At 38.6% G+C, this 26616-nt stretch overlaps 1 protein-coding gene across 1 annotated transcript; it reads left to right on the top strand.

Annotated features, from left to right (window-relative positions):
- The first annotated feature begins 1093 nt into the window (after nucleotides 1-1093).
- On the top strand, nucleotides 1094-23402 carry slc5a11 (solute carrier family 5 member 11). The gene is made up of 12 exons (XM_028454310.1): nucleotides 1094-1165; nucleotides 1304-1408; nucleotides 1493-1598; nucleotides 1673-1753; nucleotides 3462-3667; nucleotides 3899-4034; nucleotides 12900-13007; nucleotides 13101-13251; nucleotides 16324-16492; nucleotides 21097-21312; nucleotides 22870-23017; nucleotides 23099-23402. The coding sequence occupies exons 1-12, from the start codon at nucleotides 1109-1111 to the stop codon at nucleotides 23299-23301; spliced, it is 1686 nt and encodes a 561-aa protein (XP_028310111.1). The 5' UTR covers nucleotides 1094-1108; the 3' UTR covers nucleotides 23302-23402.
- The last annotated feature ends 3214 nt before the right edge of the window (nucleotides 23403-26616 follow it).

The following is a 26616-nucleotide window of genomic DNA, read 5'->3' as shown; positions in this document are numbered from 1 at the left end:
ATCCTCATTTGACCTATGTGCTCAATCACAGATTTAATGATTAAAGAGTGATGGCGCATGCGCTGCAGCTTTTACAATGAATAAACAGCCAATAAAAACTGATGCTGAGACCAACAGGACCTGACGCCACCTGTTACTGAGCAGTGGAAATAAATGACGGACACGTTATTTAAAAAATAATAATAATTTTTAGAAGTAGTAAAGGGTTAAAGAAGGTGTTTTATCATAGCAAACAACTGAAGCATGTGATCACACACTGCGCACACATCCCAAAAAGTGATAGTGTATCTTTGTCATTGGGAACCTTAGTGCTCTGCACTGTGACTGTCCCTGAAGCCCCTCCCCCTCTGTATAGCCACAGCTTTCTCAAACAGAGGCGATGGATACACATGCATCCTTATATAGATATATTATTACTGATGGTTTAAACACATGTGATTATCTAATTAAAAATACAGTACACATTAAACAGAGACAATGATTGTATCGCCATTTGTATGGATTTAAAAGCAAATTAAAATATAATTTACCATGATATTCGGTTCAAATTCTTTTTTGACTTATTTTGCATTTTGTAGATCTATATTGAGTGTTTTAAAGCATCACTAAATTACTTCTTTAATAATGATGACGTGGTTTCATGAGAGTGCGTCTGCAGCTTAAGAAAAGCCTGCTGCTTAAACGTGGTGAGGCTTGACCCACGGACTGTGTTGATGGAGAGACATGACACTCCTGTCTTATATAGGATAAGCCAGGAGGATAAGGATGATCTGACATGTTTGTGCAACTTATGAAATGGGTTCTTAAGTTTGAAGCATTTTTTTGAAATATCTTGACAATTTTTTTGACAATACTGCATTTGGGTTTATGATTATTTACGCATAATATTTGTAAGAACAGGCTGCTTGTATTTATTTAGGTAGGGGCTTCGTTGTTTGCCAGTAACATTGGCAGTGGCCATTTCATCGGCCTGGCTGGTTCAGGAGCAGCTGCAGGAATCGGGGCCATTGCATACGAGTGGAATGTAAGAGTCTTTCAATTGCAAAGTTCAATTTAAAATGCTCTTTAAAGGCATTGACTGTGTGTACCTGTGTTGGTATCATAGGGTATGCTGATGGTGCTGCTGCTGGGATGGGTCTTCCTCCCCATATATATTGCCTCTGGGGTGAGTTACATGTTCATGCATCTGTAATGTTTATTGCAAAGCACGAGTCCTCGTCCGGAAATGAAAACCCTGAGGAAACGTTTCTTTCTCATGAAGTTGATTACTCAAATAAGTTTATTTTTAATTTCTCTTCTGCAGGTGACGACTATGCCCGAATATTTGCAGCGGAGGTTCGGTGGTCGAAGAACACAGATATTTATTGCTGTCTTGTCACTTTTCATTTACATCTTTACCAAAATATCTGTAAGAGACACATCTACATACAAGTATTCATGATTTATATGCAAACTATCTTAAAGTAATCATTTATTTTGTGTTTCTGGCCAGGTGGATATCTATGCAGGTGCTTTGTTTATCCAGCTGGCCTTAAAATGGAATATCTACCTGGCTGTTGTACTTCTGTTGGTGATCACTGCTCTCTATACTATAGCAGGTAAACCTCACTATTATTGCACAGACTAATGCTGTTGAATCTGAGTTGATCACATGTTGAATGTTGTCTTTCAGGAGGTCTGGCTGCAGTTATTTACACAGATGCGGCTCAAACTGCTGTCATGCTAGCTGGGGCTTTGACACTCATGGGCTTCAGTAAGTAGGAAGTGTTCATGTGGGGTTGTTTCTATAGCTCTGTTTGTAACTCTAATCCATGTGGTCTGTGAACCACAGACAGTCTGTTATATTGAACCATGGCTTCAGTCAGAACGACCTCTCAATTAAATGATGTGTGGACAATAATTACGTTTTTAACGCCAATAATGATAGATTTTTAATGCACTTTACATTAAAAACACTCTCAAAGTGTCAAGTGTAAGCCTCAAAGATCAATTAATCTAAGGTATTTCTTTTGGAAAATGGGAAAACTTATTCATAAAGGTTCAAATTGCAACTTGAACATTTTTTATTGACTTCATCATAAACTATCGGTTTGTTGTCATGTGACTTGAACTTCAGACAGATTTTGCCCATTGTATTATGGGATTTGAAGTCCCGTAGAAGAACGCAAAGATGGCAGTGTTTTTACTTCATTCTTACCGTTTTTCTTGTGTTTCTTTGTCAGACAATTAAGACAGCGATTGGCTTGATGCAATTTTTGTTCTGGTTTGTTTATGATAAATAAATAAAAATAATAAAGATAAATTAATACATGAATTCCCCGGGATATGTCTTCTCTCAATGTGATTTAGGTCATATTCGGGTATTTCTGTGAAAAAAAACTAAATATCATCATCTGTTCTTTTATTGAGGTGTTTAATCTGTAAAAACACCAAAAATGTCACTTTGTCAGTGATTTTGGGCTCACGTTGGCATCAGTAATGGATAAGAACACCTTTAGAAAGATTTATCATGTCCTCAGCAGCTTTAACTTGAGTGGATCTCTATCAACATTTTTAATGTGATTAGATGTAAATGCATTATGTAAATGCATTGGGGCCGCCCAATGCATTTACATAGTGACACATATAGCCAGAAACGGCTCTGCTGTGTTCATTCCACACACAGGCTGTGCGTTCACACCAAACGCAACTCTGGCGACTAGATTACATTCAAAGTCAATGTAAATGGTGCTAGTTACAGCTGCAAACTTGTAACATTTATTCACATGTTTTTTAATTATTTGCGTAAATGATCATTTACAACCACAACTTTGCAGTCTCAAATTTTTTCTCATAATCAATGGAGAGATGAAGCAACCAAAAAGCATGACAATGTTCAAATGAATCATCATGCATTCGATGTGAAAGCACCTTAAATCTGACATCAAAATGAGTATGTAGTGCATTCATATTGAGTACGCAAGAAATACTTGGATGTATAAGAACATTTTTTTAAGTATGCACAGTGGCCACACGAGTCATACTCACCCGGCCCATGATGCATTGCGAGTGGAATATAAATCGTCCTGGGACCGACTTCAAGCTAAAAGTCAAACATTCCCTTTTCAAAATAAAAGCATCTCTTCTTGTTTTCCATTAGTTTTTTTTTTTTTTAACACTTTTGTTTATAGGGCTCTCAGAAATGTCGGCATGAAAGTTTCATGGATCAAATGAGCACATGTTGATATTCTACTTGGTCACTTTCTCACTTAAAATGTTTTCAAAACGTTCAAAGGTGGAGAATCAACAGAAATATTTAGCCTCAGTGTGATTCAGGTTTTTATCGTTGTAGGTTCCAAATGCAAATGCTCATCATCCTAATCATACTTAGTACAGAGTGTGACATTTACAACACGGCCACACAAACCTACAGAACTGTACAACTCTGTTCACTTTCAACCATCACTCATCTGTACATCCAGGCTTTGCAGAAGTTGGAGGCTGGAATGCGCTGATGGAGGGATACCACAATGCCATCCCCTCCGTCCGTGTGCCTAACTCCACCTGTGGCATCCCTCGAGATGATGCCTTTCACATATTCAGAGACCCAGTGACCTCTGACCTGCCGTGGCCCGGTGTGATTGTTGGCATGACCATCCCATCCATGTGGTACTGGTGCTCTGATCAGGTCTTGTAGTACACATTATTTATAGAACTGCTTTTATCACAGGACAATTACATAATTGGTCTATATAATAATATAACTGTAATAGTAGGATTGTGCTAGAATAAGCAGATTCTCACTGGTACACAAAATAATCAGCATTTATGAAAAATAATGAGGACTTAATAGATTATCCAGATAGTTTTAATACACCGAATAAAAATGAGCCCATACTGTGTGTTCTGTGTGTTGCAGGTGATCGTGCAGCGTTCGCTAGCTGCTAAAACCCTGACCCATGCTAAAGGAGGATCCCTGACAGCTTCATACCTCAAAGTTCTGCCTTTCTTCATGATTATGCTTCCTGGCATGATCAGCAGGATTCTCTACACGGGTAAAGTCATGAATCTATAGTTCTCCAACAGTCATTGAGAATAAGGATCAATGTTACGTTTTATTCTCTTTAAATTGATGAATAAAGTATTCAGTAACTCTTTACAGTAAGGGTTGGTTAAATAACATTAGTTAATGCATTAATTAGCAGTATAATAATGTTATTAATCATAATGTATTACCTTATTACTTAACATAGCCGTTAATGCATTAATAAGCAGTCATTTATTGTCTACTGCAGTTAATTGAAACATTAATGCATTCATAAAAATTACAAAATGCAATTGGCTATCCTCATGTATGCATTACATTTTATGAATTATAATAGCCTATTAGTAAAACGCAACTCTAGTAATGATTTGCTGATGGTGTTTATTAAGTAAGGTATTGCGGAACATTAGCAACGTGACAAAAACTTTACTAAACGTATAGGAGTGCATCATAAGCATTACTTAAAAAGTCGCTAAACCCCAAACCCACTTTTTTCTGCTGAATACATACGTATATGGGAATTAAGTAGTGCTGTTTATTAATCATAGTCTCACTTTTCACATTTTAGTAAAAGTATTTTAATTTTGCTTATCAAGTTGTAAAATGTCAGAGTTACTGCCCCCTAAGGGGTGAATTTGCTATTACAATAGAATTTTGTTTTTGACTGAGACGGATTCTTTGGATTACCCTGCGTCTTTAAATTTTCACTGTTGGCCCCGCCCCTCCTATAAAAGCTGAGAGGAGGGAGGAGGGTTTCCTCCAATCACGGCCCTCAGTGGGACAGCAGAGCTGCTGAAAGGAGGATTTATTGACAAGAACTTTGTCAACATGTTGGAATGACATGTCCGGAGCACAAGGAAGAAAAAAAAGAAAAGAAGAGGAGGAAAACCAGCAGAAAGAAAGAGGTAATGTAAATATAGAGTAATATAATGAAGACTTGGTTTGCAATTAAATAACTCTTTCTCCACACAAATACAATCTCTATTTTCCAGAACAGTCTTTTTGTTAGTTTAGTTATCTAAAAAGGGATTTAAAACTTAGTTAGCCACAGGTGCAAGGAAAGTTGATAGTCTGTAGGGATTGCAGGAGTTTAAGTAGGAAGGTGGCTGAGTTATTGCACAATATCATTTATTTTTAGGTTAAACAGTAAGTACACCCAAACCAACTTTTTTCTGCTGAATATATGTGTATTTGGGTATTAAGTGGTGCTGTTAATTAATCCTAGTCCAACTCTTCATATTTTAATAAAAATATTTTATTTTTGCCTATTTAGCTGTAAAATGTTTAGTATACTGGCCACTAAGGGTTGAACGCAGGCTATTACAACTGAATTTTGCTATTTGTTGAACGGTAAGTTCTTGAAACCCTGTCATCACTTTAACTGTTGGTTCCGCATTTCCTATAAAACCGGACATCCGCCTCCTTGCAAACTGTAGCGCGTAGGTTAGATTATCAGAGTTCAGTATTCAGTACCACGTCACCCATCCTCTCCTGCATCTTCATCTTCTCATCCTCCTCACCACCGACCCCTGTCTGTGCTAAAGGCTCAAACATGTATGGCTCCGGACCACCGTGGTTGTGACTGTTGGGAGGAAACTCTGGAGGCGAAAAGTTCTCCACCTCAAATGACCTTTCTGTGGCAAGTGTCTGCACTGTCAGACTCGCTCATGTTTAGTTCGTTAGCTAACAGTTGTGATGGGTTTTGATTCTGTGTGTGAGGGGACGGAGGGGAAGGGGCGGTTACTGAAAGTAGCTGGGCATGTCTTACTGCTACATCTCATTGAAGACATTATAATGTATAAAATTCGATACAGATAAATTTATATTGCATAATGTTATATGAAGTTTTTTTTTTTTTTTAGCATTTGGAGGGCTACAAAAAATTACTTGAATTTGATAACACAAGATCACGTTGGTCAACACATACTAATTGCTCAATTCTTGCCACATATCAAGCATGCATATTTGGGCATATTTATCGGTCCCCTACACAATTAAAATCAAGAGTTACGCATGAAACTATGGCTCTATGAATTCTGGATGACCGCCAGAGGCAGTGCATAATTATGGATTATATCCTTGGTGGACATGTAGGTCAAGTATGTATACAAACAAAGTCACATGTGACCCAGGATAACCCTCCCTCTCCTGTAAAGGACCGGTGTTACCCTGTCATCATTCCTGTGAAAATCTTCTCACCCCTCCTGATTCTGATTGACCGAGAACCGTAGTTACATGTGTAGCTCTCGTTCTATTTCATTCTTCCTGATCACCAGAGACGGTGCATAATTATGGATGACTTATGCCAACCTTGTCACGATGAATCTGCACTCACCTCACTGTGGACCAATAGGCGGTAGCACTGCTGCAGCAAAGACTTGTGGTGCTGGTACATTGATCCTGTAGAATCGAGCGAAGGTGCATGGTGAAGCCCAGGTAGCTGCTGCACATATCTCATTAAGAGGCAGTCCTTTCAATAAAGCTCAGGATGCAGCAACCCCCCCTGGTTGAATGACCTATGACATTTAGAGGTACAGGAAGGCCCTCTGCCCTGTTTCCACCAGCAATTGCCTCCCCGACCCACTTAGAAAGCCGCTGTGCTGACAAGACTAAACCCTTTCTGGGCCCACCGTGCCAGACAGTGTTTCTGACCAGCAAAATGTGGATATCGTTACAATATACCTCTCTCAAAGAGGACAGAGCTCCTGTGCCCTTTTATCCTCCCCACCGTTCATGTGTGTGGGGTTATATGCTGCCAACTCAATTGCCTGGTTGACATGTGGGTGGCGTCTTTGGTAGAAACAAGGGGTTCGGCAACAGCGTAACCCCAGAACCATCTGCTTTCCAGGATGGTGAAACAGAGTGCATGGAGTTCACTCACGCTCTTAGCTAGAGAAATGGCGTCTTGGCCGATAACCATTTTAGTTCAAGGGGCTCGAACGAAGGACCGCAGAGCACTTGTAATACAACCAGTAGATCCCAGCGGGGTAATGGGTTTTTTTTTGTTTGTTGCTGCGCCCATTTTTGGAAGCAAGTAACCAATGTCAGTGACTCAATAGTCTGATTCCCCATTTATGCCCTATGGGCTGAGATGGCTGCCACATAGACTTTCAGGACTGAGGCCGAGCGGTTTTGGTCAAGTCACACTTGCAGGAAACGCAGTATAATTGACAATGAGCACTGCTCTGGTGCCTCCCCCTGTTGACTACACCATTGTGTGAACAGTTTCCACCTATTTGCATACTGTGATCTAGAGTTTAAAATGGTTTCGGCGACAGAGTTGTCACATTCTCCTAAAAGTGGTAGTAGTTAGGTATTTTTTCACATTTCAAATGAATCCTACATAAACAGATTTCTCAGAAACTCCGGATATCAGCTTTAAGGTTCATGAGGATAGCCAGGAGCACAATGCTAACATGGCAACATGGAAAGACATGAAGGTCCTTTTATCAAAAGGGCTGGCAGTTGACAGACAGGAAATGGCACTTTTTGAGGCTGGGAGAAAAAGGTGATGTTTTACATCCATTGGTGGCAATAATTCAGTCCTTAGCTGAGAAAAATGTGACTTTAGGGGGGTTCACAGACACAATAAACCAGCCAGACAATGGAAATGTCCTAAAAGAGGTGGAACTCATGGCCAAATTTGATCCAGTGATGAAGCAGCCTGTCAGCAGGGTGGAAAGTGCAACTGGCAGTCACTTCCATTATCTGAGCAATATTACACAAAATGAACTGACTCCATCAGTTCAAAAATATTTGAAGCCATGGTGAAAGAGATCAAGACATCCAAATATTTCTCCATCATTTTAGATTGTACACTTGATCTGACTCATCATAAACAGCTGTCATAGTCAGGATAGTGACACAAGGAGACATTCCTCAAGTTAAAGAACATTTTTTGAGCTTTCTCATTGCAGAGGAGTCTACAGGGGAAGGTTTGTCATCCCTCTTCCTAAAAAGGCTAGAAGAGCTTAACATCCCATTTGAGGACTGCAGAGGCCAGTCCTATGACAATGGTGCCAACACAAAGGGCAAAAATACAGGTGTACCTGCAAGGCTGCTTCAGTTGAATACGAGAGCTTTTTTTGTCCAGTGTGGTGCCCACACCTTGAATCTGGTCGTACGTAGCTGATGCTGCGAAATGCTCTCCAGATGCATTTGGCTACTTTGAATATTTAACAAAGTTGTTCAAGCTCTTTTCAGCCTCTACCCACGGGCAGGACATCCTCCTGAAAAATGTCACAATCAGTCTGAAATCAAGGGCAAAGACCAGATGGAAAAGTAGGACAAGAAGTGATGAGGCAGTAAGATATCAGACAAGGCAAGTCAGAGAGGCTCTTCTTGAGGTGAGAGAAACAACTGTGGATCCTGTGGTGAGAATTGAGGCCCAGTCTTTGGCTGAGGAAATAGTTTCTTTCCACTTTTGCATTTGCACAGCTGTTTGGTATGATGTTCTCGGCAAGATCCAGCATGTGAGTAAACTCATGCAGTCACCCTCTATGCAGCTAGATGTAGCAGTTGACTTGCCGAAGAAAGCCAGAGATGCCCTCATTTCCTACAGAAACAATGGATTTTCTGACGCTCAGACAACTGCAAAGGCAATGTGTCATGAAATGAATACAGAGGCTGAAAGCCACAAAAAGGCACTTTGGCAATGAGTCTCAAGATGAGCCCATTGAGGATGCACTTCGAAAAATGGAAACTACATTTTTCAATTAACTTATCGACACAGCCATCTTCCTCTATATTGATGAGAGATTTCAGAACCTTGGAGAGGTAAAAGATAAAAATGCTCCTCAACTTTCATAACATTCAGAAAGAGGTTCTAAAACGATGTCAAACCTTAAGCACTCCTCTGACCCATGACAGCCAGGCAGACATTGATAGCACTGAACCTGCAAGGGAAATGGCCAATTTTCTACCCCTGCCATCAAAAAACATGACCAACATGGATCTGTTGACGTTCCTGCACGAGAAGAAACTGTCGCCACATTGGGTAGAGCCGGCTCTGCGCTGTAGCAGTGATGTTTTTGACTCTGTGCTTTTATAAAGAGCAGATTCTGGTCTAATCAGAGGGTCCATCAAGCTATGTGTATTTACAGACACTTCTATGCTATTAGTGTATTCCCGTCTGTCTGCATGTGCGCAGATGTGTGTCCGTCTTATCGCTGTGTGCACAAGGTGGTGGAAGTGCATGACTGTTTGCCCCTAAGTGGTGTCTGTAAGGCTGTGTGTGTGCCTGTGGTTGTAGTGACACATTTCAGCTTATTAATTTGCTGTATGTGTGTGTGTAGACACATTGTGTGTATTACCGTCTGTATCTGCGCACAGCGTGTGGGCTGCCTGAGTGGGCGGTAATTTCTGTAATTTGTTGTCAATAACTGCATTGATTTCTAATATTTATAGAGTACACCGTCAAATGTATGTGTATATACAATACATGTTAATAATGATAATAATCCACTAACATGCTTTAATGCACACGTTAATGGGTTTAGATAATAATAATATCCAATATGATGATTATTTAAACGTCTTACCTTTCAAAAGTGCATCACAAACTGTCTACTCCGCTCTAGCTCCACTGCGCTGCAATAGTCAACAACTCACTTCCGGGAACTATTGTGAGGCTCCATGAACCGACATTGCTGTAAAAAAAAAAAAATGGTCCCATTGGCGTGAACGGAGATGTCGCAACTCTCTCTAAATGGCTCTGCTACAGCAGTAACGCTCATAATCAAGGCATTTTTGGAATTTCCTTCCTAGTGGCATGTCAGCAGAAAGCAGGGGTTTAGTTACTCTTTAACTATGAGTGCAACACATGTTTATACATTAGGTAACAGATTATAATTGCATCATATGCATTACTTAACCATAGTTAACCATTAGCGATGGCTTTCTGGACCCTTAAAGGTGCAGTCCGTGACTCTCAGATCCCGCTCTCCCCCTCCCTCCCCGCCGCTCTCTTTCCCTACCTCCAAACTTTCCAAAGTCCCTCCCTCAGAGAAGCTAACATTAGCCTAACAGCAACATCACAGTAATATAACATGCTCTGTTAAAAGCATATTACTGCAGCGCTTCTCTCTCTCAATGTACACACAGTACACCAACCTAGCAGCAGCAACAACACAGTGTCACTTACAGCAGCTACACAGAGGCTGCTGCGCGCATACAAACACATGCACTACAGAGTTCTAGTGTAACAATTACAAATCAAACATAATGTAAATCAAGCAGCAGTAATCATCTTTCAAGCAGAGAAGTCACTAATTCCATGTTCTATTCCTCCAGACCATACACTGTAAAAAAGACGACGCTACAGCCCGGGGAAAGGGGCGTGGCCTGTGAGTAACAGCTGTCAGATAGTCCATCAAACACAATCCTGGCTCTGATTGGTTCTTTTTGCACGGTCACGGTGCATACTGGCAATCTGCCAAAGGCTGCAGGAGCAGCAGGGGGGCTCAATAAGTCTGTTTTTTTCACACAAACTACTAGTTTGATGTAAAGCTGTCCTTACATAGTAACAGCTTTAGTTATTATGACAAAAAGTCACTTTTATGAGTTGCAGACTGTACCTCTAATGTATTGATTTTTTGTTACATTGAGTTTTTCCACACATTCAGTTTTTGAATTGAATACACAATAAAATCAACAAAACACTAAATAACTGAATGTGGGCAGAACATGTATACATGATACTGACCTTGATGTGTTAGTCGAAGCCTGACCAGCCTCGTGTGTTCACGTTTGCTCACTTTTGTGAGAAAGTTGAACAAATGAGGCAAATTTGGGCTCAAATGGGCTGAAATATTTACTGTTTTTTTTTTTTTTTTTGTTCAAAGTGTTTTTATTGTAGACATGCTATAAAACAGAAGAAAAGAAAATACAACAATGTTTTTTTTTAATTTTTATAACCCCCCTCCCACAGAACACTCCCACCCTGTTGCACCTTAAAAAAAAAAAAAAAAAAAATTACCAATAGAGTAGAAATATGAGTACGACATCATTCTGATAGAATAAGTGAGGGATCCACCTGTTTAATTTGATCCAAGATGGGTTGCCAGAGAGTAAAAAACTTACTGACACAACCTCTTATAGAATGTCATATCTTCTCCAGTGTTGAATGAGACAAAAGATCAACAAACCACATTCTAAACGATGGAGGGCGTTTGTCTTTCCATTTAAGCAGTATAAGCCTTCGGGTAATAAGTGTAGTAAACGCAATGACATCTTTTTGTTCTTGATTAAATTTAGAAAATTGAGGTACAATACCAAATATTGCAGTTGTGGCGGCCGGTTCAACATTAATCTGAAATACATCCGAAAGAAATCTAAATATGGATTCCCAAAAGTGTCAATTTTGAGCAGAACCAAAACATGTGAGATAGAGTCGCTGGTTCAGTTTCACAGCGATCACAGTGGGGGTCGAGGTCAGATTTAAATTTCGTCAGTTTCACTTTTGACCAATGCAATCTGTGAACAATTTTAAATTGAATTACCCTATGTCTTAAACAAATTGAAGAAAAATATATATCTATCACAGATTGCCATACATGTTCAGGGATTACAGTTATAAATTCCTCCTCCCACTTTCCTTTGATACGAGACAATGGTTCCAAATCATAGGAATTAATAATAGCATAGATTTTACCAATAAGTCCTTTGGAGTTTGCATTCAAGTCCAAGATGTTTTCAAGGAAGCTGAAGATATCTGAAGAAATGAGAATCATGAATTTGAAATATCCCTTTCACTTGTTGAAATGAGGCAAACAGTCCTTCAACAAACATGTAAGGACATGTCCTCAGGCCATGGGCGAACCACACTGCAAAAGAGTCATCAACAACGGAAGGGACAAACATATGGTTTTGCATTACAGGAGCATAAATTGACAGATTATTTAGACCAAAACTTCTTCTGAATTGAGCCCAAATCTTGAAAGAATGTTTAACAACTGGGTTTGTGGAAAATTCACATAAAGGTTGAGGGAGAGGTAGCTTTGTACACAGCAGAGAATGCAAAGAAGTAGATCTGCATGACATGTTCTCAAGTTTCAACCATTTAAAACTACTGTTGTGTGAAGAATGAGGCCAATATAGCATCGCGCGAATATTGGATGCCCAATAGTAATATTGAAAATTGGGAAGTGAGAGTCCTCCATTTTCCCGGTGTCGTTGCAAAATATTTTTTGAAATGCGTGCACTTTTCCCATTCCATATGAATGATGAAACTAACTTGTCTATGTGAAAGAAAAACGATTTTGTTAGGAATAATGGTTTAGATTGGAATAGATATAAAAATTTGGGTAAAATATTCATTTTAACAATATTTATTCTGCCCCCTAGAGATAATGGTAGTGTATTCCAATGTTCAAGATCCTGCTTCATAGACTCTAGTAGTGGAATAAAATTTGTCTTATACATGTGTTTGTAAGTTTTTGTTATCCATACACCTAGGTAATTGAATTTATCTTTACTCATTTTAAATGAGAGTGACTGCAACATATTCTGTTGTGTTTCAAAATTTATGGACATAAACTCACTCTTCTGCATGTTTACTTTATAGCCTGATATTTTTCCAAAGTCATCCAAAAGGTTAAGTAATTTTGGAAGGCTTTGAAGTGGCTCAGACAGATACATAAGTGTGCCATCTGCATAAAGGGATACTTTATGTTCAAAGTTTTTTCTCTTTGCACACCCCTAATACCAATGTCATTGCGTACTGCGGCCGCTAGGGGGTTCAATTACTAGAGAGAATAATAGGGCAGATAGGGGACAGCCTTGTCTAGTTCCGCATATATATATATATTTAATGTTTAATAATGGTTTGAGCTGGTTGGTGGGTGAGTGGTTGATCCTTAGTTGTTTCTTGTTGCAGATGAGGTGGCCTGTACAGACCCACAGTTGTGTGAGCAGGTTTGTGGTAACGCAGTTGGTTGCTCAGACATTGCCTATGGGAAGCTGGTGATGGAGCTTCTTCCATCAGGTGAGAAACCTTCACTGTGTTTACACTCATTTCATGTTCATGTACAGTAGCCTTTCTGCTCCACATGTCTAATTCATAGCTGCGTCCTCACAGGATTGCGAGGTCTCATGATGGCTGTGATGATTGCGGCTCTCATGTCCTCGCTCACCTCCATCTTCAACAGCTCCAGCACTATCTTCACCATGGACCTGTGGAAGACTTTCAGATCACAAGCTTCAGAATGGGAGCTTATGATCGTGGGCAGGTTGGTGATCACTATCAGTCCATAGGATTTTTAATTATGATTTAAACCAGTGGCAGAGTTTTAATCAGGGGTCTCAAAACTACTCAAGTGAAAAGTCTGTGAAGTTAGACTGAATATACAATTAATATAATTATCTTTTTATATTAAAAATGAAAAGCAAAAAAAAAAAAAACATTCACTTTTAAACTCCTGGTTGGTTTACACAAATAATAACCACAATTATTTACTCATTCCTATAAATCAGGATTAGGGATCATATGGGTTTATAGTTCAGAATTTATTATTATTATTATTATTATTATTATTATTATTATTATTATTATTAATAATAATAATAAATGAATTGAAATAAGTAAATAAATAAAATTTCCAAGTATGATCAAAGTCATCTATATTCTTTTATTGATTTAATGAGAAAGAGGATTTCACTCCATTTTTTATCATTTGAAAGCAATGTCATCCACCGTACATGTCCCAGTATTTTCTTCAAAATATGTTACAATTTTGCATTAAGAAAATTAAATTGAATTGAACTTAATGATTAATTATTTATTAAACATGTTTTACTTGCAGAATTTCAGTAGTTTTATGAGCACGGTATAGATTAACTGCTATTCTATATATTTACCAAACAATTAATATCATTATGTACATTTTATCCACAAGTACTTGTATAATTGCATTTAACTGATTAAAGCTGCTCACTTACTGAGATCCAGTTTTATTTTGCACTCATGCTTGTCAGATGGCTTTAATGTCTCAGTTGTTCATTTATTTATCATTCATAGTTCATGTGTCATTCTTTTTTTTATTTCCATTTAATGTACAGCCATGCTGGAAACTGTTTTCTGTTTGCTGATGTCTTGCATATTCTAACACACACTATTATCACAGCAGGGGCCACTAAAGGATGATTGTTTGATGCGAGGGCCACATTATCAACATTAATGTCAGCATTTAGAATAACAACCAATCTGATCGATAATACAGGAAAATAATAAATAATGGTTTGTGTGGTTTCTATCTTTATATCTGTTTGCTGTCGTTTTGTATGTTGTTCTCTCAACCTGTGTTTTTGGGGTCGTTTTATGAATTTAATTGTCATTTTGTACATTTAAAATTTTTTTGTGGATTTTTTTTATGTTTCATGTATTTTTCTGTCATTTTTTGCATTTATTTTGGGGGGCACACTCATTTAGGCAGAGAGCCACATGTTAACTCAACAGGCGGCCCAGCCTGTTGTCTGATTTTAACATTTCAGTCAGGATCACTTTAGTCAAGTACCTTTATTTAGCATGAATTTTAGATTTGGCGGTAAGGTTCTGTTCTGGTACCTCCCTGCCCTTTCCAGCAAATGCGTGGAAAGCCCGACGCAAAAGGAGCTCCCATTCACTTTTCCATGAGTTACACTGAGACATAAGCAAAGAGAGGAACAGAAGCGCAGGCGTTATCTTCAATTTTATATATAGCGCAAATTACGACAAAGTTATCTCAACGTGTTATCAAGATATCATTTTAATTTTTTTGTATGAAAAATGAAAACCCAAAAAATCCACATGAACAAGCATTTAGCGACAGTGGGAAGAAACAACCTCCTTTTAACAGGAAGAGATCTTCGTTAGGTGACAGCCATCTGCTTTGACTGGTTGGGGTTAGTGGACAGAAGGACCAACAGAACAGGATAGAGAAATGGAACATCAGAGTGTCTCAGACTAGTTGAGCTGTTACCATCTATTTAATTAGCCAAAAGAGGACGAGGTGGAGGTGGGTTGCAAGACATTTGCGGTGGTTTAAATACAGTGCCGTGACTCACTCTAACCAATGGGAAGCATGGAACATGATCAGCTGGATGATTCACTGATTAGGGAATGGCTAAAGTCAGCTGGTGGGGCTGGCTAGCTTGACTTCCGTGCCTGCCTGAACTAACACGATGCTCATTATCATATATTAAGGGTGTAAGAAAAAATAGATTCTGCAATATATTGCGATATTTCACTGTGTGATTATTGTATCAATCCAGAAAATGTCTAAATTAATATTTTTAATCATGCATTTTATTTTATTTTTTAAAATATATTTAATTGTGCTAACATATGCATAGCACGTAAACACCCGGTAACTAGGTGTCAGTGAACCACATCAGACCTTGTTAAACGATGTCACTCTTCAGTGCTTTTAGCTGGAAGTTGATTGCACTTTATTTTTACAAAACATAACCGAATCAGAATCTGTTGTAGAAACAAAAGTTAAAGTTTTTTGAAAAATGTAATTTGACAGTTTGATAAACATACTTGTTTTTGATACTTGAATTACAGTTACCATTTACTTGTTCTCAAATAAAAAATTTTTTAAAAAATTGTATTTCATACCATTTTGTACTTGTAAAGGTGAAATTTGTAATTATTAATATTGTAGTATATCGCAATACATATATTTAGTAATCCCTACTGGAAAATCCACTAGAATACAACTAGAAAAAACCATTAGGAACCATGAGGTTTCTAAAGCTCTTATGGGAATTGGACACCATTGGGAACCATTAGAGGAAACCATTGGGAACCATTAGAAGAATCATTAAAGGGAACCATTAGAGGAAACTATTGTAAACCATGAGAAGGAACCATTAGAATAAACCATTAGGAACCATTAGAGGAAACGGTAGAATAAACCATTAGAGGAAACGATTAGGAACCATTAGACTGTAGGAATTCCTAGTAGGGACCAGTTAAAGTCTTGTATATTCATGTAAGAGATAATAGAATCCCATTAGAAAAAAAACCCAGAACCATTAGGAAAACATAGGTAGTCATTAGAAACCATTAGAAACCAATATAATGTGCCTAATGGTTGCCCAATAGTTTATCTGACTTTTTTCAGCAGGGATGGGATATACAGTATCATGACATTTAAAATAATGATTGTATCTGTCATCAGATTCATGACAATGCTCAGTCCTATCATATATAAAGTCATCATGAGCTGCTCAGGTCAGAACTTGTTTGGTTTCTCGTGTTGATTCTTTTCTCCTCAGTAGATGTCAGAGCTTCAGCCTGTGTAACGTGTGCTCTACAGAGTGTTTGTTCTGGTGCTGATCGTTCTGTCCGTGCTGTGGATACCCATCGTACAGGCCAGTCAGGGTGGACAGCTCTTCATCTACATTCAGTCCATCAGCAACTACCTTCAGCCGCCCGTCTCCGTCATCTTCCTCTGTGGATGCTTCTGGAAGAGGGCCAACGAGAAGGTGGAGTAGAAAACTAAAAGCACGTCTCATTTGAACTGAAGTCCAGCCGCAGAGAGAATCAATCAATCAATCTTTTATTTGTATAGTCATCCAGGACATACATAACTCTCGTTTTTCTCATATCTGCTGTTGCTGACTATTGTTCTCTGTTTGACTAACATCAATCAATCTCAATCAATCTTTTATTTGTATAGCGCCAAATCATAACCAATGGTATCTCAAGACATTTTACAGTAGAGCAGTCTTAAGGACGGACTCTTCATTTTATGGATACACACATATGCATATATACGTATATACACATACATATGTATCCCACACCCAACATGAATTCATCATGGCGGCAAGGAAAACCTTCTGTTAAGCAGCAGGAACCTTGTGTGGATCCCATTCCTATGATGAACAGCCATCCACATTATGCTGTGTTGGGTGTGTGCAGAGGAAAGGGTGGAGACAGAGTTGTTGAGTCTCTGTAACTCCACACTGAGGATCCCACGGACCTGCAAGACAAAAGCCAGAAGGAGTACAGGAGCAAACACACAAGGGAAGAAGCAGACATAGAGGGAGTGTTTGAGAGAGGAATGGGACCCTCTCCGGTCCCTCTCTAACCTAAATGACCTCTCTCTCAACGCCCTCTCCAACCTCTCTCCAACCGAGCATGCCAGACCCCCCCCCCCCCCCGGCAGTCTATGCCTATTGCATCTTAATTATGAGCTATGAGCTGGTTCCTAACTAAAAGCTTTACCAAAGAGGAATGTTTTGAGCCTAACCTTAAAGGTAGAGAGGGTGTCTGCCCCCCTAACTGTGGTTGGTAGATGGTTCCAGAGAAGTGGGGCCTGATAACTGAAAGCTCGTCCTCCTATACTACTTCTAGAGACAAATGGAACAACGAGTAGTCCAGCATTTTGAGAGCGTAGTGTTCTGGGGGGATTGTATGGCACTACAAGCTCCTTGAGATAGACTGGTGCCTGTCCATTTAGGGCTTTATAAGTGAGAAGAAGAATCTTGAATTCTATTCTATATTTTATGGGAAGCCAATGCAGAGAAGAAGCTGTGAGCGTTCTCACAGTCAGAAAGGCAGGATTTGGACTTTTCCTTGTGCGTATTGCGTGTTCTCTCATCTAAACTGGTCAGGTTTTTATTTTGATTTGATTTCTTTATTTCAATTATGTAAAATAAATAACAACTTAAACAGTTTTAAAAAATGAAAATAACATCTAGTAATATCTATCTTCAAATTCTTAAACATCTTTGTTTACATGAGCGAAAAGGAATAGGAAGAAGTATAACCGTATATAATCCTACTCTCATTTTTCAGCTATACTTCCTAACTACTACATTTAAAATAAATGTTTTTCATGATCTTAAGACCTTCAGTGACATTGTTTCAAATTACTAACAATTTTAAACCTGTATTGTTAATAAACAATCTCCACAAGGTTCACTAAATGCAGGGTGTCCATAGTCCTTAAAATACACAAACAGTTACAGTTAATCAAACTAACTAGTGTTTTCCACGTATTTTCTGTCATGGCACACCTTAGGCTAGTGGTTCTTAAACTTTTTTGGGTATTTCTCACTTTGAACAATGATGAAGTTTTAAGCCCCACCTACACCCATTGTTCCAAAATAATCCTGACAAATAACACATTTTCAAATTTATTAAATTAACAGGGAACAAGTATCATATTTCATAATAAATCAAAGATTAAATAAACAAATTATCTGTATAAAAAACTGTAAAAGTGCAGCAGTCAAAAATACAGGAAATAACCAAATGTTTGTTTGTAACCTGTGACAAAAACCTAAAAAAACAAAAAGGGAAATTCATTTTTTAAGTCAGCTATTGAAAGTTTGTTTATTTTTACACTTTAGTTCCACATTACATTTTGTCCCGGTCACATATCTAATGCAGTTTGATATTTGAATGCTCTTTTAACGCCTGATAAATTTTTAGACTTATTACTTTCTTTGTGTGTAGGTGTTTCGTTTAGTGTTAATGATCTTTATTGTCAATAAAGTAAGGACATTATATCTTCATTTTTTCACTTAAACCATACCATACAGGTCATATGTCAAAATTATTGTTCGGTTCTCTAGTTTTTCTACTGCACTTTTTACATTTGTTTTTGTTTTTCTTTTTAAATTCAGATAATGAGTTTAATTTAGTTTTTGATTTATTATAAAATATATTGTTCCCTGTTGGTTCAACACATTTTAACAGTTATTTGTCAAGATTATATGGGGGGCAATGGGCACATGTGGGACTTGAAAGTTCACATAACACACACATACACACAGAAATATATATATATATATATGTAAAAGTTGCTCAATTAAATAAAAAGTATTTGCATGAAAAGAAACCTCCAACATAATTTGTTAATAATGGTTATTAGCATATTTAGCAGCATGTTCGGAGGAAAAGTAACGGTGGATGTTGTATTCCTTTAAAACCGCAACAGTTTCTTTGCAAATAAGAAGACATAGAGCCTTCGACAGGACTTTAGTGAAAAGTATTTACATGTCCATTCATTATTAAACACTTGTCACTCACTGTCGACTCTTCTTTTCTTTGGGCCACTCATTGTTGTAGATATGTATTGCTGTGTCAGCGCCGCGGTTTTGCTCTGTCAACCTCCACCTGGCTCACAAGGCCTTGCGAGCCAGGTGTGTTCACGCGACACCACGTGATCCTGCAATAAAACAACAACAGTTTACTTTGATTATCCGACGTGGAAGAATTGTTTGTATGGCCAGCTATCTAAGTTTCTGCTTCTAACATGAGTAAGTTCTTCTGCCGCTTCTTCTTCTTTTTCTTCTTCTTTGTGGGTGTGTTATGGCGGCGAGCAATCTCTGCTTCCTCATCTTGCATTTTCTGTCCATACCTAGTAGGATGCCAGGCATCACAGGACTAAGTCAATGGAATGCAGTCATAATTATGATATTTTAACGGACTGAGTCCCAATATAGTTTATTCAACGAGTGTTGTGGTTTCCCATGGCCATGAAGGCATTGTTACGTGCAGCTTTCTCTGCCAATGTTCGTCTTTGTTTACATGTGTTTTGCGTGTTGATTGGCTGGGAGGCTGGAAAAGGGCGGGCGTAAGGGGAGAACATTTGGTTCCCACGGGTGTTGAGATAAATGACAGAGTGAGAGGGTTCATTTTTGTGTTTTAATTATTTATTTTGGATTCGGTGGGCCGGATAAAGACCAACGGGCCGAATGTGGCCCGCGGGCCGTAGTTTGCCCACCTATGCTGTAGAGAATACACACATTGCACATAGCGCTGAAATGCTCACCTTCGTGGGTGAGTCTGTTTACATGTCAATCACGGCAGAGAGCTTCCTGGAGGCGTGGCGTGCTGCGTCAATTTCATCAAAGTGGGAACGAGTCATCAAATTGGAGCGAGGTGTTTGGGCATGTGTATGAAGTCCTAATAGCACTTTATGATGTTTAAAGCAAGGGTTCTCAACTGGTCTCACCCTGGGAATCCATCATCATTTGTTTGTTTTTTTTGTTTTATTTAATTAAGATTTTTTTAGTTAAGTTAAGGTTTTTGTTTTATAGTTTTCAGGCTATTTTTGTTGTCATCTAATATGGTTTTGGAGTGATTTTGATTATTTTCAGTGTAGGGTTTTTGTGTATTTTACTGTAATTTTGTGTTTTTTGTGTGTTTACTTTCGGGGGGGGGACAGTTGCATGTCTACACTGTAACCCATATGGAATTGATGTGCTTTTTTTGTTTTGTTTTGTTTTTTTTTTTTTACCTCTAATTGTATTTACTGTGAAGTTGGTCTTAAATTTAAATTCAAATGGCAACAAAAAGTCTTAAAGTGTTGAATTTAATTTGACTGAAGTTGTAGGAACCCAAAAATCAATCTACTGGTAAATATTTCCTTGTGCAACATGTATTTCACAGCATGCCTGTCAATAGAAAAGTTTCTTTCAAAATAAAAGACAAGTCCAATATGAAAAATTAACTAATTATTTTTGGCCAGCTGTCCGCGACCCACCCAGTACAGGTCCGCGACTCACTTTTGGGTCCCGACCCACCAGTTGAGAATCGCTGGTTTAAAGAACAGAAAAGTCAATTTTCAGTGTCTGATTGACCTGAAGCTATTTTAACAGCTTGTGTATATCCCGAGTGTGTGCAACCATTATTTTTTGAGTTTTTTGGACAGAGCTGAGACTTTCATCATGCCTGCTGCTTGGTTGAAGGGTGTGCAATGTTGGATTTGTTTGGACCAATGTTACAATGTTCTAATATTCCAATGTTCCAAAATGGGTGGGGGTGGGCTCTCCAGTGATTGGATTTGAACATTAGAATGAGAAACACTCCCCCATTGATAAAAGTCCTGCAGTATTTGAAATGTACAAAATGCCACATTTATTGTACTTTTATGCAACATTCTGCCACCTAGTGGCACAGAATAATAATTAAAGTTCTACGAATATAATGGCAGACATGCCAACATAACCTTGATGGACAGACAGAAGTAAACTAAAAGTGTATTGAGAGTCCTATTGACTATTTTGTGACTTTAGGTTGTCTTTAATTTGAAGAGTTTTAAAGCTGTACTTGTACTCTGTCCCCCCTACAGGGAGCTTTCTGGGGCCTTGTCATCGGCCTCACAGTGGGTGTTATCCGTATGATACTGGACTTTGTCTACCCCGCTCCCCTGTGCTTTGAAAAGGACGAGAGACCGGCAGTGTTGAGATACATCCATTACCTCTACTTCTCCATGCTGCTGTCGTTTATCACGTTGATAGTGGTGGTTGTCATCAGTCTGACTACAGAGGAGCCCAGACCAGAACAGGTGAAGCTACCATCTCCCTCTCATTTTAGTTGTCGCTAATTTAAACATCACTGTAAAGGCCAACGCATGCCTTATTCTTGCATTTCTTTTCACTTAATGTTATGAATAAGCCATAACATTATAACCACTCGATATCTATTGTGTAGTAGGTCCTACTTTGCTGAAGTTAAACTTTCTCACAATAACAGGCTTGGCAGCAAACATGCATCAGGTCGTCCACGGGCTCACTAAGCAATCTGGCGCCATAGGCAAGATTTTAGGTGGTGCCGTGTTGCATCACAGTAAATCCCACTGTCATTTTGATATTTTAAGAACCTGAATGTCTTGTCTGCCCATTTCTTTTTACTATTAGAAAACGTGAACCTGATGATCACTTAAATAATAAATAAACATACATTTAAGATACATAAATAATAAATACAATTTTAATAGTTTACAATTAATAAAAATGTTATTAACTGTAAATGAATAAATTAATTATACAAAATAAAAAAAAGCACGGGCAAAATAAGATGCCTACAGAAACCATTATTAACGTAGCAAATTAAAGGGTACCTGTATTGGAAATGTATAACAAAAATGTGCTTAATATATTACCAATAAACAAAATATGTGCACCTTTTGATTAAGATCAAATTAAAATTTATTTTTACAATGATTTTATACCTTGGGGCATAAACTATGGAGAGCAACCATTTTGGTCAGGATATGTTACTCTTTTGTTGATTCCTGTTAGCTGTTGCTCAGCAACAGTGTTCCGTTGATCTACAGTTTCTGAAAAATGGCAGAGTAATGGCAACATTTATTTTGAGTCTCTAAACGTACTTGTTCAGAGCACTACTATGTTTCTGCTTACAGGGGATACTTTGGGTGGGTGTCATGGCACTAACTGCCACCCCCACCATATTGTTCACTCTTATTTCTAAATGAACTGCCAGGAGAACATACATGTTTGTTAGGGCACCGTCAGGTGCTGATCCTCAAAAGTAGTGGCGCATCCTCCCGTCCATGAACGGATATCCTTTCTCGCAGCTTTTGTCACAGTTGCTCGCAATATTTTTGCACTACCAACACCTAACTACTCAGCCATGGCTCATTTATGCTAGTAACAACAGCTCTGTCTGTTAGGCTAATTCTGCATGCTGAGTGAGTGCAGGGAAAGGTGATATTTAATAATTTCCTAACACATAACCTGGATGCTGTACTTTTGTTACTGAAGAAGAGATTACACACTGCTGCTTAATGCTGAGAGCTAACGTCCCACAATGCACCATATCTTTAAAGGGGCAGGCCATGCCAATCAATAAACGTGCATCATATCCTGTCCAAAATGGCGGCTCTGCATAGTGTGCCCCAAAGTATAAAGATGTTCTAAAAAGTACTTTTTGTGTGTCTTAAAAAAGGTGCACACATTTTTTGTCAAGTACATTTCCTCTACAGGTACCCTTTAAGATGATTGAAAAGCTGCAATATTATGAGCAGTGTAGTCTGTCTGTATTATTTGACACAGCAAAACTTAAAGTTTTTTATGAAGTGAATATTTTGTGTTTATTTCAGATTAGTCGCCTTACGTGGTTTACAAGGTTCGATCCGGTTGAAACCAAAGAGCAGGTGTTCACATTGGAGCCAACCATCACTGATTTACAGACCAGCAACAATCAACAAACCCCTGAGACTGAAGTCACACACAATGAGCCTGACAGCAGTAATGGCAACACATGTCCCCACATAGGACAGGTTGGTCTGTAGAAATGCTTTTACTGACTTTTACACTCTGTTTCATCAGCATCCAGTCAGTCCACCCTGATCTCTGCCATCTATTGGCTGTGTGGGATGGAGAGGCGGAGGAATGGAGATGTTGTGGATCCTCCTGTAGATGAACAAGTCATCTGTTCTCTGGAGGAAAAACCACATCTACGACTCATTGTCAACATCAACCTCATCATCTGTATGTCTGTGGCTGTTTTCATCATCGGATACTGGGCTTGACTGTTGGATCACAATCATGACCTTATTCAAATTTATTCCATTGGTAAAACTATTTGTCTCTCCTAACGTGCATAGTAAAATAAAACATGATCACATGTTTACAGTAGAACCATCCAAATACACAAGATGTCTTTCTGTGTCCCTCATGGAAAAAACATCAGCATGAAATAAAGCAATATCACACTTGGAGTTGTGCTGAAATAGGCCTTAGATAATCACACCAGTGCTAATATTTCAGCACAACAGCATGACCTTGAGTGTGATATTGCTTTAGTTAACAGTAATGAGTTACAAGTGATTATGGACTTGTTTATTAAATAATTAATTTAACTCCACCAAAACAAACAGATCCACAGCTTAACGAGACTAATAACCATTAGTCAACTGTCAGTTAGGAAATGTTTGTGTTGCCTGGCAACAGCCTTGTCTCCTTCCAGTTGTGGACCTATTTCTTTTAAATACATGATTAAATAAACAAATCAATAATCGCTTGGAGCTCAATACTATTGACTAATAAAATGCACTTGTAGAACTGTTGAAAAAATCTATTGCTTAATCATTTTCGCGTGGAAATAAGTTTTCATTGTGCTTTTTTAAAAGCCACACTGCCTGTTGCTGCTCACACCTTTGCATTAATATGTTTGGTTGTTATTCTGATACTGTGCTTTCTACTCACAATCTTTGATCTCAGTCAGTTTGGACCAGCCACTACGCCCCCTCTAGACATTTTCCTTATTGTATGATATTTCCTCAATAAACAAACATTGAAATATAGTCAATGTTTATCTATATATTTTGCATTTATTTTCTTTGTTTATAAGTTGTTTGAAAATATTGTTTGGTATATTTTTAGTTATGTTATGCCAGCAGCAACTCTATGGTGCATCTATCTATCTCGTATCTAAATCTCTCTACCGTACCTATCTACAATATCTTACATATCCATTCCTTTTATATTTATTGTATATATTCATCTATCTTTCAACAGCGTCTATATCTGCGGTATCTGTCATCTTTCTGTATCAATCTATGATATCTATATCTAAATATGTCCACGGTATCCACATCTACCTACCTACAGTATATTTATGGTATCTACATGGTGCAAAAAAGTATTTGGCAGCCACCGATTGTGCAAGTTGTCCCATTTAATGAAACCTGTTTAAACTTATCTGTATAAAAGACACCTGTCCACACCTTCACACAGTCCAGGTCAGAGAGCTGTCTAAGGAAACAATGTATGGGATGAGCCAATCTACAATGGGCAACAGCTTACTGAGAAGAGATCAACTGTTGGAACTATTATTAGAAAATTAAAGAAATACAAAATCATTGACAATCTCCCTCAACCTGGAGCTCCATGCAAGATCTCACTTCTTGGGGAACAAATGATTTTTAGAAAGGTGAGGAATCAGGCCAGAACTACACGGGGGGAACTGGTCAATGACCTGAAGGGAGCTGGGACCACAATAACAAAGGTTACTATTAACACACTACGTCCTCATGAATTACAATCTTGCAGTGCCCAAAAGGTCCTCCAGTGATCATCTGAATGATCCAGAGGAAACATGGGAGAAAGTCATGTGGTCAGATGAGACCAAAATAAGACTTTTTGGTCTGAACACCACTCTGTGTTTAAAGGGGAAATAATGCTGAGTTGCATTCCAAGAACACCATACCCACTGTGAAGCATGGGGGTGGAAACATTATGCTTTGGGGCTGCTTTTCTGCAAAGGGGACAGGACCACTGATCCGTATTCAGAAAAGGATGAAAAAACCTTCCATTAGTGAGAGCACTGAAGATGAAACATGATAATGACCTCAACCCAAGATAATCTATGGAGGAAATTGAAAGTGTGTGTTGCCCAGCATAAGCCCCAAAATATCACAGCTCTAGAGAAGATCTGAATGGAAGAATGGGCCAAAATACCAGCTACAGTGTTAGTGTATGCAAACCAAGTGAATACCTACAGGTCACCTTTGACCTCTGTCATTGCCAACCAAGGTTACATTACAAAGTATTGAGTGGAACTTTTGTTATTGACCAAATATTTATTTTCTGCACCATTATATACATAAATCTATTTATAAAGCATTATATCTGTGTGTGTGTGTGTGTGTGGCTCTGCGGTTCAGGGACAGAAAGAGCCGAGACTTTCAACACGGCTGTTGCTTGGTTCAAATGTGTGCGACGTCAGATTTGTTTGGACTGCAATGATACGTTAATGAATTATTTCATGAAATTGTCCATTGGAACATGGTAGCATGTTGAATTAGTGGTTAGCAAGTTCGCCTAACAGCATGAAGGTCCTGGGTATAAGCCCATGGAGTGGACACTTGGGGTCCTTTCTGTGTGGTTTGCATGTTCTCCCCGTGCTGCGTGGGTTTCCTCACACAATCCAAAAAACATGACTGTAAGGTTGATTGGAGTCTCTAAATTGACGTTAAGTGCGAGTGTGAGTGGTTGTGTGTGTGTGTTGCTGCACAGACTGTAAAAAGAATGGACGGGACAAGCTCCCTAATGGAGTGAAGCTTTTATCTTTAGAGCTACCCCTGCTGACTGGCTGCAGTCTAGGTCATAAACCCCGCCTCCTCACTGATAACAAATGGGATGTGGGTCAAACTGTAAAGTTAAAATACTTGTCACATATTTTTTTTCAAAACCTAAACTCTGCTGTGATCATTTTTTTGTGAAGTTTGTTTTAAATAAGTTATTTGAAATTGAAAAACGTGATTTTACGTCATACGACGATGATTGACAGCTGTGGATCATGCGTAGCTCTCTTTATGAATAGCAGTTATGTTGTGAAGGAAAGCCGAGACGCCATTGAACTAGATATTTGAGTTGAAATATATGGTGGTTTTGTACTAACCTCAATCATCTGACCAAGACGTTGGTAGAATTTCTAGCGGGAAAGATACTTGTATTGTTGACTACGTAAGTCATCAGGGCATTATGCTAAATTGGCGGGATGTGTTACCAGGACTCCTCCCGCCGGACCCTATTGCGCAGACTCTGGCTCCAAATGACGTCAAATTTGCAAGATGGAAGCGGCCCCAAGCGCTGTAGTACAAAGCGGGTCTGAAAATGGATGGATGGAACAGCCAAAACACAGACACTAATGAAGACCTGTGATCAGTTCTGACAGCTGTTTGGAATAATGTGTCTGCAGAAACGCATACTGGTGTAGCAAGGACTGGACATGTGTTGAAGGCAAAGTGTGCTCACAGTAAACATGTTTGTTGCTTCATAAACAGAGATTTAAACAAATGAATGACATTAGGGACTAGTGTAAATAATTTAAGAAAATGTCA

Source organism: Gouania willdenowi, chromosome 8 (genome assembly GCF_900634775.1).
Source record: "Gouania willdenowi chromosome 8, fGouWil2.1, whole genome shotgun sequence".
In the NCBI taxonomy this organism is placed as follows: Eukaryota; Metazoa; Chordata; class Actinopteri; order Blenniiformes; family Gobiesocidae; genus Gouania; species Gouania willdenowi.
Note: the sequence above shows the minus strand (reverse complement) of the source record. Positions and strands in the feature narration are given on the sequence as shown.